The 12,141-nt window shown below is 35.6% G+C and overlaps 2 protein-coding genes across 3 annotated transcripts; one reads left to right on the top strand and one right to left on the bottom strand.

Annotated features, from left to right (window-relative positions):
• Window positions 1-313: 313 nt before the first annotated feature.
• LOC120779126 (importin-4) lies at window positions 314-6,990 on the top strand. Of its 2 annotated transcripts, XM_040111320.1 has the most exons (9): window positions 314-809; window positions 2,629-2,801; window positions 2,870-3,588; window positions 3,700-4,109; window positions 4,284-4,391; window positions 4,563-4,672; window positions 4,739-5,879; window positions 5,940-6,160; window positions 6,220-6,990. In XM_040111320.1, exons 1-9 carry the CDS (start codon window positions 747-749, stop codon window positions 6,644-6,646), a joined length of 3,372 nt encoding a protein of 1,123 aa, XP_039967254.1. In that variant the 5' UTR covers window positions 314-746; the 3' UTR covers window positions 6,647-6,990. The 2 variants fall into 2 exon arrangements, with proteins under 2 accessions (XP_039967254.1, XP_039967255.1); XM_040111321.1 differs by lacking the exon at window positions 4,284-4,391 and having other exon boundaries at window positions 315-809.
• A 1,929-nt stretch (window positions 6,991-8,919) lies between these two features.
• Window positions 8,920-11,368, bottom strand: LOC120779127 (probable ATP-dependent RNA helicase Dbp73D). Its single transcript, XM_040111322.1, has 5 exons — window positions 11,269-11,368; window positions 9,813-11,213; window positions 9,610-9,732; window positions 9,370-9,550; window positions 8,920-9,296 (listed from the first exon to the last, which is right to left on the bottom strand). The coding sequence occupies exons 1-5, from the start codon at window positions 11,289-11,291 to the stop codon at window positions 8,934-8,936; spliced, it is 2,091 nt and encodes a 696-aa protein (XP_039967256.1). The 5' UTR covers window positions 11,292-11,368; the 3' UTR covers window positions 8,920-8,933.
• Window positions 11,369-12,141: the final 773 nt, after the last annotated feature.

The raw sequence follows: 12,141 nt of genomic DNA, 5'->3' as shown, positions 1-12,141 counted from the left end.
CATAATTATTGCTTCCATGGCTACACAATTAAAAAATTTAATTAATTATTTTAAATTAATTTAAATTTTATCTATAGGTGCGATGTAAAATATGTATATAATCAATTTAAATTAAAGTTAAAATAAACTTATTTTTTTTTTAATTTCAAACAATAAAAAATATTGGACGCAGAGTAGGAAAAATGAAAGCAAGTCGTTAAAAATTAACTTTGTGTTTAAAAAAGGGTTGCATCCAATTCTCAACTCCCATCCCTAACAATACATTTTAGTGATTTTCAGAATATTTCTTCTCCACCACGAATCATCAAAGGCAAACCAGCAAAGCAGCAAACAACGAAAGCAAGCAAGGCGAAGTCAGTCACATATTCGGATCACAATTCGAATTATTTTTTGCGCAATATACAAGAAAAAGCTTTCAGTTAATTTTCTTCTTAGCTATTTTTATTCAATCATTCTTTGAAAATCATCTGCCTGGTGAGGTAGTACTAAGAATATTGGTGCAATTCACGTAACTTTTTGCAAATAATTATATGCAAAAAGCCGAAATTGCGATACATTTCTTTGTATTCACGTGTAAGTTCGGTTGTATGTGCGTGTGAAAAACGAAGGAACATAAAGCAATTGGCGCAAAGGAAGATAAGCAAATAATTGGCAAATTTGCAAGCGTGTAATTTTTTAGCGAAAAGAGCGAAAAACCACTGGAATAAGTGTCTTTGGGGAACGGAAAACAATTTTTAGAATCCAAAATGCAGCAAATGACCCAGATTATTACAAATTTACTTTCTTCGGATAACGATGTAATCAAAAAGGTATGTACTACAGATTTTAAAATAGCTATATCCTGGGTTAATTACAAAAAATGTCAAAATACTTTAAAGAGTGAGTGGAATTGTATATTAGGATAAATGTTAAAAGTAAAAAAAGAATTCAACAAATAATTTCTTTACTTGTAAAATGGAGAAAGTCATTCTAACGACAAAAACACGTGGATGCGCGCCATCATCAGCTCGCGTGCTTTGCTATGTTCTTCATCGTACTGTAATCTTTATGTCATATTTGAATTTTCTTCTCGTCTATAATTTCATCTTTGCTGCTTTCAATTCAATTCTCTTTGTACATATCTTTAATTTTTTGCAACGCATACTATTTTTTAACGAATCAAAAGTGAAAGCTTAGAAAAAATTTATGTTAAAACTGATATATTTCCATAGTACTCGTATAAAAAATTTGAAAATTTCACTTAACTAATTTTTTAACATAACAGAATATGTGTTGCATGTAACATATAATTAACAATGTAATATTTATGCATATCTTTTAAATTGCAGTAAAACACGTGTTAGCTTGGTTTATAAAATAATGCACATATGTATGTAGGTGTGTATATTTAAAGTAAACGTGTGCTACCGCCCACCCAATTGCTGTGCAGTGTTTGATACGACCGATTTCTTTCACGCCGGCCGGCTATCTCAACACAAAGAAAACGGTTTTGAAATTTTTGAAATCACGCATTTGCTTTTAATACATGTGTATATTTTGCATTCGGTTGCCAAGTCCAATATATAATACCTTTAAACTACCGAATATCAGTTCGATTAAGCAAAAGCAGCATACAGATATATATATATATGTATATATACATACAATATATATCTGTATATACTTTTATGTGCACACGTACATACATTTAATTTAAAAGTAAAGAAATGAATGGAACTGTTGCGTTCCTATCCAAAGGCATGCATCACATATATTCGCTAATAATGTTGTTGGATGTGGGGTGGGGCCAAATAACAACGCATCTCACATCACATATTAATTTGCTAGATACAAACATACACATCCATATGTATGTATATACATCTATGAACCTTCCAAATATGTCTGAACGAACAAATGTACACTTTTTAATTGTTTCTTCTATGCTTTACCTATCATCTTTGGGATGAGTAATAATCATACATGCCTCCTTAATTAATTTAAATACTCGAGAGCACATGCTGGTGCGTCGTGATAATTTTTTGGTTTATATACCATGCCTTAGGCAAGTCATACATATTGGAATTTTAATAGCTTTAAGAGCCACGTTTCTTTTATTTACGCTAGCTGAGTACATACATACATACATACATACATGTTATTAATTTAACGTTCAAGACACATATATAAGTGTCTTTTCTGATATATTATTCGACTTAACTCGCATAAATTTGCCATTTATTGTAAATGAGTAAAAAGTTGTGTTTATCCTTTTATACCATTCCTATGTGTTTAAATTATTCAGTTCTTACAGATATATTTAAAATGTTTTCGACCTATATTTATTTATAAATACATGTATAAAGGAATAAAATGAAATATATTTGCGAATTATTATGTAGGTATGTAGTATGTGTAAGGTCATGAGAAAATTCAACCTTGGATTTTATTTTCCAAAGTTAATAAACATTTTTTCTTTTACATGTCATTTAGGAGAAAATATAAATCCGTTTCCACTATTTCATTTATTTGGCAATTTGAAATATTTAACAAAATACAATATTGCTTAAAATTCTTTTTTGCCGTGCTTATTTTTTTTTTATTGACAGTTGCTTCATATTATTTTTAATAATAAATGTTTGTTTTCAGGCCACCGCTGATTTACAGGAGGCTTACAAGCATCCGGAGACTGTACCAGCTCTTTGTGAAATTGCCGTCTCGGCACCAGAGCCACAGGTGCGTCAATATTCTGCTGTACTACTTAAGAAGCACTTAGCAAAATTGCGTCAATGGAACAAAGTACCGGTTGAGCAACAGCAGATGTAAGTGCAAGATTCATAGATTATTTAGGAAATTGTTTAAATACAAGCTAATGTTTATTTTTGTGTAGAATTAAGCAGGGTATGCTTAATGCCCTCATGCAGGAGCAGCAAAAGTCTGTGCGTAAAGCCATTGCTCAATTTGTTGGTGTTTTAGTGCGTCACGAAGCCAAAAAGTCCGACTCATGGATGAGCGAAGTGTTAAAGTTCATCTACAGCTATTGCTCTTCGGCCGATCCTAAGCAGAGCGAACTAGGCTCGTCTACATTTGCTATTTTGGCTGACGCGGCGCCGGATCAATTTTTGCAACATATGGAATCGGTTTGTGAAATGTTTACTGCTGCTTTGGTGGCCACCGAAGCAACTGGCAACATGGCTACGCCTGTTATTTTCAACATTCTAACTGGTATGACTTATTTGGTGCCGTTTACATTGGGTCACAACACAGCCGAACAAACGTTGCAGAAATCCATACCGTTGATAGTTAAATCCCTCCAAGCATTTGCTGTGCAGCCTGAGGTCGATCAATTTGTTCATGCTTTCGATATTCTCGAGAGTATGGCCGATTTGAATGCTAAATTGCTGAACAATCACATCAAAATGTTGTTGGAGTTCTGCTTGGAGGCAGCTAGTAATGCCCAACTTGATAGCGCTGTGCGCATTAAAGCCGTGGCTTACGTTGGTTGGTTGGTGCGCCTTAAGAAGAAATTGATTATCAAACAGAAGTTGATCGAGCCCATAATTCGCGTAGTTTTCAATTTGATGGCAACTGAACCAGAAGACGAAGATGGTGAGTGCTCTCAGTTTTTACAATCCATATTTTAACATTTGCTGTTGGTGCAATTGGTATTTTATATTATATATGTACGTATCCATAAAATTTTATTTTATTAAATTTTAGATGATGAAGAATACTTTTTGGGTGAGGACAATTCGAACCCGATGACCACAGCTACTCAAACAATGGATTTACTTGCACTGAGCGTGCCACCAGAGAAATTGATTCCGCCATTGTTGCAACTTTTGGAGCCCGCTTTGCAGGGTCAGGACCCACTGCCACGCCGCGCTGCCTACTTAAGCATGGCCGTTATAGCCGAAGGATGCTCGGAGGCTATATGCAACAAATATCTCGAAACCATGCTAAATATTGTTAAAGTTGGCATCACCGACCCAATACCACTTGTACGCAATGCCGCCTTCTTTGCGCTGGGACAATTCTCCGAACATTTGCAACCAGACATCACAAAATTCGCACCTCAAATTCTACCAATACTCTTTGAATTTTTGCACCAGCTCTGCAACGAATTGCGAGTAAGTTATCGAATTGAAAAGCGTGTATTTACTCTTCTTACCGAACTGAAGCTATTTATTCAATTGCCTATGTACACATTGAAAAATCCAATTGCGTTAATACTGCTTCTTTGGTAACTTTGTACATTTTTGGCTCTCTTTGTGTTTTTTCCTTTCCACTAACGCTTACCAAAGGCATCCTGGCCGAACGATGTAGTCACCGAGCCATGGCCGCCTAAAACTGATACAATACTTTATATGAATCAGCTGCAAATCAAGCGAAAATCGGTTTTAACTAATTATGTAGTGAAATTTGTGCTAATTATGCTAGTTATTATTTTTCGTTCTTGCACTGTAGCGAACAAGTAGTTTTTTGAATTGATTTTCTTTCGCACTTTAGCCAGCTTTTATCAAATAAATCTAGATTATAATGCAGGGACTAATTAAATATCCTATTCTCCTTCTTTTCCTCAGAGCGGCGGCACTGAACCCAAACACATTGATCGTATGTTCTATGCCCTAGAAACGTTTTGCGAGAATTTGGAAGACGAATTGGTGCCACACTTGCCGGTGCTTATGGAAATGTAAATAATCATATAGAACTAATGAATAGAGCTAAGTAAGTGATTATGAATATTTCTTCATTGCAGTTTATTCGAAGCTTTGAATCCTAACAACTCGGTTCGTGTGCGTGAATTGGCTTTAAGTGCCATTTCAGCTGCCGCAAATGCCACAAATGAGAATATGTTACCCTATTTCCCACGCTTGATCACCATACTGCAATCATATTTGGCTCCAACAGAAAACGAGGATATTATCAGTCTGCGTCCACAAGCCATCGACACTCTAGCTGCCTTGGCACGCACGATCGGCAAGCAGAACTTCATGCCGTTGGCCACTGATACCATGACGTTCGCTTTGAATTTACTCGAGAAGGCTGAGGATCCTGATGTACGTCGTGCTCTTTACAATTTAATTGCCTCATTGGCTGAGGTGGTTAATGAGGAGATGGCCTCCGTTTTCCCGAAGGTAATTGAACGCATGTTTGAATCTATACTCTCGACGGAGGAGGTCGTTCCGGAATTTAAAGACGATGATGGTGTACCAGCGCCAGCCGAGGAGGCTGATGAGAACGAAGATGATATCGATATTGAAAACTCTGATGGGGAGGATGATGATTTGGATAACATCGCGGGATACAGTGTTGAAAACTCATATTTAGATGAAAAAGAGGAGGCCATTTTGGCATTGAAGGAATTTGCCGAACATACCGGCGCCGCTTTCATACCTTACTTGGAGAAATCTTATCAAAATGTTTACAAAATGATCGACCATCCACAGGAGGACATACGTAAAGTGTCAATTGACGCGTTGAGCTCGTTCATTGTGGCTCTGTACAAACAGCAAGATTTGCAAGGCGTTTCCAATGCTATTACGATCTTGATACCTAAGTTGGGTCAAATTGTGCATGATGATGAAGAAGTTTCTGTTGTGCTGTCTGCGCTTGAAGGTTTGGGTGATCTTTTGAAAGAGCTGAAACAAATCTCTTTGCCAACGGTTGAACTTCGTGATGTTGTCTTCTCTTGTATAACCGACGTGCTACAGGGCAAGGTCGCTTGTCAATTTGACGAGTCTACTGGCGATGATGATGAGGATGCTGAGGAGAGTGAATACGATGAGGCCATCGTAGAGGGTGCTGGCAATATGCTGCCATTGTTAGGCGCAGCCATGGGACCGGATCAGTTTAGACCATACTTTGAGCGCACTTATCCAATTGTTTTGCAAAAATTGGTATGTTAAGAAAGATATGACATTTTGCATGTATGTTTTACTTATGAAAACCATTTACAGCAAAAGGCGAAGAAAAATGAGGACCTTGAATCACAGCGCGCTTTCGCCTATGGCGCTTTAGCTGAATGTTTTGCACCACTGGGAAATCACACCGGCGCATTTTTCAACACATTCTGTCCAATTATGATCGCTGGTCTCTCTGACGAATTCGATCAAGCTCGCCAAAACGCCGTATACGGCCTGGGTGAATTGGTGCTATACTCTGGAGATAAATCATATGAGTAAGTATGCTCTTATCTTTATTTGTAATCTTTTTTTAATCGTACTTTGTTGTTTGCAGAGCTTATCCACACGTTCTAAATGCCCTCTCCCAGGCTGTTTCCAAGGAAACCAAACCCAGTGCTTTGGACAATATTTGTGGTGCTATTGCACACCTGATCATTAGCAACAGTTCTTTGGTGCCGCTACCACAGGTGTTGCCAGTATTTATGCAAGATGTGCCACTACGCGAAGATTTCGATGAAAACGCTTCAATCTTCAAGTGCTTGAAGCAGCTATATTTGCAAGCACGAGATGCGATCGCCTCTTCATTAGAGCAGGTTATAGCCATTGCCATACACGTGCTATACAAAAAGGAATACACAGAGAGGGAGACATACGACACCGCGTTGGGTCTACTGCAAGAAATTCGTGAAAATTATCCAGACAAATTCACTGCTGTGGCCAATTCGAACCCAGAAATTGTTGCTTTCCTGCAAACGCTGTAAATGGCAATTGGAAGAAACATGTCAATATGAATAGCAAGTGGACACAAATTTCATGTATTTCAGCTAATTTTGTAATTATTTGAATTTATATTGTACGGTAAATGAGTATTTACTCCATTGCAATTAACATAGTAAGAGTAGTTCTCAAAAAGGCATACGGACACCCCTCGCAAATCAAACGAAAATAATGCTAAATTTGAAATCTCTCACTCACTACTAATTTGTTCATGCTAGTTTCCTTATTGGGGTGTTTCAAAGGATAAAAAAGACTAAGACTGTGCGCATTTTCAAAACAATGAAATAATGCTACTTGCTGCACAATCGCAGCTAAAGCTAATTTTTAACCAGGGACTGAACTGAAAAACAAATATTTAACATTAAATTTAAATGAAAAATTGTTGTTCAAAAGTAAAATTTACTTTAATTAACTTTTATTTTCCTTTTTTTATTTTTTGTTTTTTATGTTTTGCACAGAAATACTTTTGTGAATTTCTCGATTCCATAAAGTTCAATTAAATATTTCTTTATGAAAAACATATATAACGAAAAATAATTGTAATACATATTTACGTATCAGTCCCTGTTCAAACTTAAGTATTTTTGTAATTAAATATTAATTTTTTGCACGTTTTGAAAAATTAACATAATTTAATTAAATATGATTAATTCCATATATTTTCTAATTACTTGAAGCAAGCGAATTCAACTTAGAAATATTTTTTGATGAAATTCTTAGTATCCTACTGTCAAAGGCGGTAATTTATTATTATTTATAGTTTAATGAATATTGAAAAAAAAACATGTAATAACAATGAAACATTGTAAAATGCAGTCAATGCATATACTTTTATACTCGATGGTTAAACGTCCGAATAAGGCAACTAAGACACAAAAAATAATACATAAATTACACTTTTACTTTGTTGAAAGATACTCCGAACTGGTCCTTATAGACAAAAAAATTAAAATTGAAATGCCTTAGATTTAAATGTAGATTTGTATATTTAAGATATACACATGGAGAAGCTTCCCACATACAACTTTCATCTCCAAAATTCCTCAAATAAAATTAAAGCAATTTCATAAAGAATTGTATTTTCGCGGCGTACAATTTCTGACACGCCAAAATGTTCCAAAACAAAATCGCGTTTATATGTGTGCATACGCTTTATTTTCTCCGCCTCAATGAAGGTGGTCTTTTAATCTCCAAGTGAATATAAAAAGGCTGTGATATAAACTCTGTGTCAAGTTGTTACAAAACAAAAGAAAGCATACAAAAACGTTTCCCGTTCTTAAAAGGAACCTGAAAAACATTACAACAAATGAAATATTTTTTGTTTTTTAATAGCTGGCATATACTTCACCTTAATTTTTATCATTCAATTTTAAACCCACAAAGTTCACTCAAAACTGCAGTGTTTGGCTTCCAGATCTCCCAATGTGTTCCCATGTTTATTTATGTTTAATTTTAGTTGGTTTGACCAACAACACTTACCCCCACCCCCCACATTACCCACACAGCGGGCACTGCAGGTCTGCTACACAGTCAATTGAATATTGGTTTTAGTGTTTGTCTAAAACTTTGCTGTGTTTTAGCGTTAATCCCCTATAAGTTTGTTTGAAAGTTAGCCATTGCCAGCGCGCAAAACTTAAATTTTATTTTAATATTCATTATTACTTTCAGTATGTATTACACAACAATTGAATGCATAATTATCATAAAAAACAACTATTATTAGAAACTGCGTACTCGTTTGTTTTTTTTTTCACCACAATAAAATGATTTGTAATTTCTATACGAAGATTTATAATTTGTTTTAAGGTTTTAGTTGTTAAATTGTATTCGCAGAGTAAATTAGATAAGTACTAAAAATCCATTATATATGAGAAAATGGAATATTAGAAGCATTCATTTTTGAAGAAATTGCAACGAAATCAATTAAAATTAGAAAAACAAACTTATGTCTTATCGAAATTTTGCAGTGTGGTATTTTTTTTAATAAAATGTAAAACTGGAATAAACTGCTTGAATAGAAACTTACAAACATTAGTTTTATTTGAAGATCTCATTTTAATAACGACTGTCAACTTCGAATGGACTACAGCTTGTGTGCAGCTTCGATAACATTATTTTTTAATCCTTTACAGTTAGAAACACATCTCAAATATTGTCTACCTCTTTATGGAAAGTAATTTGGGAAATTAAAATGCGAAGACACTTCTACCTATTATGCCTTGTGGCATGAGTAAATAAATCTAAGCCACGTCATGAATATAGTTGGGCACATTATTTTTGTATTTCTTTAGTTTTGCCTGCGCTTGCATTAAATTTCTTACGCTTCACCAACTTATTCTTGACATTATTTTCTTGAATTTGATTTTCTTTCCTGCCTTGTTCCATATCACCCACTTGTGTCGAAGCCTGCAGTTGTAACTTCTCCATAACGGACATCTTTGAAGGATCTTTAGCCGCCAATTTGGCGTTATCCTTGACGCGTTCCTTTCTCATTAATTGTAAGCGTTTGTCTTGTTCAATTTTCTTGCGCAAATCTTGTAGTGCCAATGTGTATTGTTTGGCGTATTCCGCCTCATAGTTCGTCTTCACCGAAATTTCCTTGGTTAGAATTTTACCCACCTCTCCGAGAATATGCTGTAATGTAAAGTTATTATTTAGATAAAAATATATATACACTCTTCACTCAATACAATAATAAATTCATTACATTGAATTGTTGCAGTTCCTTCTGTGTTAGCATAGTTATTGCCGTGCCCGGACTACCTGCACGCGCTGTGCGTCCAATACGATGTATGTAGGTTTTAATGTGTCTAGGTAGATCGTAAGAGATGACGACGTCCACATCGGGTATGTCTATACCACGTGCTAATGCATCCGAACATACCAAACTATAAAAAATATATATTTATTCACTTGTGTTGAATCAAATAACTTTATTCATATTTACCCATGGACACGTCCACGCGCAAATTGACTCAATACATTTGCGCGCTCTTTTGGGGTAATGGATGCACTGAGCTCACGTATAACCAACTCTTCTTTAAATAGCGATTTCAAAACGAATGATAACCTAACAATACGAAAGATCTGTGTATTATTCTATTCTATGGTCTCATATTTTGATTGTAAAAGCTGATCTAATGTATTTACCGGCTCGACGATTCGGCACTATTTGTGAAGCATAGAAATTTGGTCCATTCATTTTCGTTTATCAAAGCGAAAAGCGATAGTGGTTTAATGCGATTTTCTGTGATGCAATAACACTCGGACAGCTCAGCTGGCGTTGTGTATTTGCCTATAAATTCCCCGCGCCTCAATTGTTCACTCTTTTGCTCTTCACTATTAGTTACATCAGCGAACTTTTCTTGCATTTCCGATAAATCAGCAAGTACGGATGTAAAAAGTTTAGGCTGGAATAATCGTAAATTCTGTAGTTTTTCTGGGTCTTGTGAAAGCGTCGCTGAAAAGAGTAATTTATGCGGTTGTATACCATACGAGGACTCCAATTCGCGAATACATAGTGGAGCTGCGCGTCCTGACAGTAGTTGATCAGAAGTAGTGCGCACATGTTCATCCAAATGATAAAGCCAATTTTGAAATACTGCGTCCATTATACGATCGGCTTCGTCAATAACAAGAAAACGCAAAGCTTTTAAACAAAATCCTTTGGTGGCATGCAAATGATCTACCAATCGGCCAGGTGTTGTCACTACAATATCGATTTTGGAGTAGTAGTGTCCCTTGTAGAACTCTACTAATTTTTCTTGCTCCTGAGCGAATGGAAACTTTTTGGATAAAAGACAAACGGTCAGATCTGTTTTTTCACATAACTTTTTGAAAACTTTAAAAACTTGCAATGCCAACTCAGCCACTGGTAGCACAACCAATGCACGTATCTTGCGCTCAACACGATTAGCAAGTAATTGTACAACTGGAATGGCAAACGCGAGTGTTTTACCACTGCCCGTAGGCGCCGAAACGCATATATCACGCGGTCGGAATGGTGGTGGTTTCGCTTGGGCCTCAAGCAACCAAGGTATCACTTCTGTTTGCACTGGAAATAGCCGCGTGAACTGCATTTCTTTGAGTGAGTGACGTATATGTGGTGCCAAATAGGTAAGCCTATTAATAGCTGATTCGTCAGACGCTGTCTCACTTTTTGGTGCAATTGTTGTTGAAATAATAGTTGGATGCGCCAGCCAAGAAGGTAACACCATATTGACTTTCTTGGGCTTGCTTTTGTCCACATCTTCGCCGAGCACTTGAAAATGAGTTGCTTCAAAATCACGACTCTCGTCGGCAATGGGATCAATATCTTTATCACTATCAGCATCGCTTTTTTCCGCCGTTTTAATGTCTTTAGTCTGCGATTTAGATTCATCTTTACTAATAATATTATTAACTAAAGTTTTCTTTTTTTCTTGCGTAGCTTCCAGATCAAGCAATTCAACAGTGCTCTTTTTTCTTTTACGATTTTCCACCTTTTGAAGTATTTGCTGCAGAATAGCCTCCTCATTATTACCCACTTCCTCAGTTTTCGCAGCGGTGTATCTGCAAAAGTATACTTTCAGTTAAATGATTACATAGCAATCAAAGGAAAACTAACCGATTTATTGTAAATAATTCCATTTTATTTAGAATTTTGTTGTACACCTTTCCATTCAGAACCAAGGAGTGTAGATTCCAAATTACATTCTCTGTCAAAACACGTGTTGAATAAGTGGAAAAGGGAATCACAAAAACAAACGCATTTCGTAGTTGCCACATAGCAAAAAGAAAGAAGGTGGCTATTGGGATTTGATAACGTCTTTCGGCTGCACGGAATTCAACCGTTTTCGTTCCGTTATGTTTGAACAGTTTTTAATTCTATTCAAAATCTCATTTGAAGCAGCGATCGATTTTTAACGCTATGATAAGCATAATTTTATGATAACTGCGCAACCGATTTTATTAAAGAAATTTTGTTTGGTGCACATATCACGAAGTGTGAAAAAGATATTTTTTTTTACTAGCGACATAGAGATTTTTGTAGGTAGGAATTATAAGTTACTGTGAGTAAAAATGTTTTAGTAAATATTTAGTATTGATCATAAATGATCTAAAAATAAATCATCTAAGTAAATCATAGTAAAAAACATAATTTTATTGACAAATTCAACTGTCCGGTTGATGGAATTAAAATGAAGTCAAATTTCAATGTCCGATAGGGGCACAATAGACCTACGGGCGCGTTGCAATCCTCATGTAACAATCTAATGTCCGGACATGTTGTCGGATTAATAGAAATTGAGATAAAGTACGTATTCCAATATCCGGGTAGGCAGATATTTCAATACTCTGTAAGTTTTTCTTTTCAAATTCAAACATTTTTAGAATACATAAGTAATAAACAAATTGGCACAAAAAAAAAAATATTTCTACTAAGGAAGCGTAATGCGTTAAGCCTCCGGAAAGCGTCCAGTATTTATGAAATCCTTAA

This window comes from Bactrocera tryoni, chromosome 5 (assembly GCF_016617805.1).
Source record: "Bactrocera tryoni isolate S06 chromosome 5, CSIRO_BtryS06_freeze2, whole genome shotgun sequence".
Classification (NCBI taxonomy): Eukaryota; Metazoa; Arthropoda; class Insecta; order Diptera; family Tephritidae; genus Bactrocera; species Bactrocera tryoni.
The sequence above is the reverse complement of the archived record's forward strand: the minus strand, read 5'-3'. Positions and strand labels throughout refer to the sequence as shown.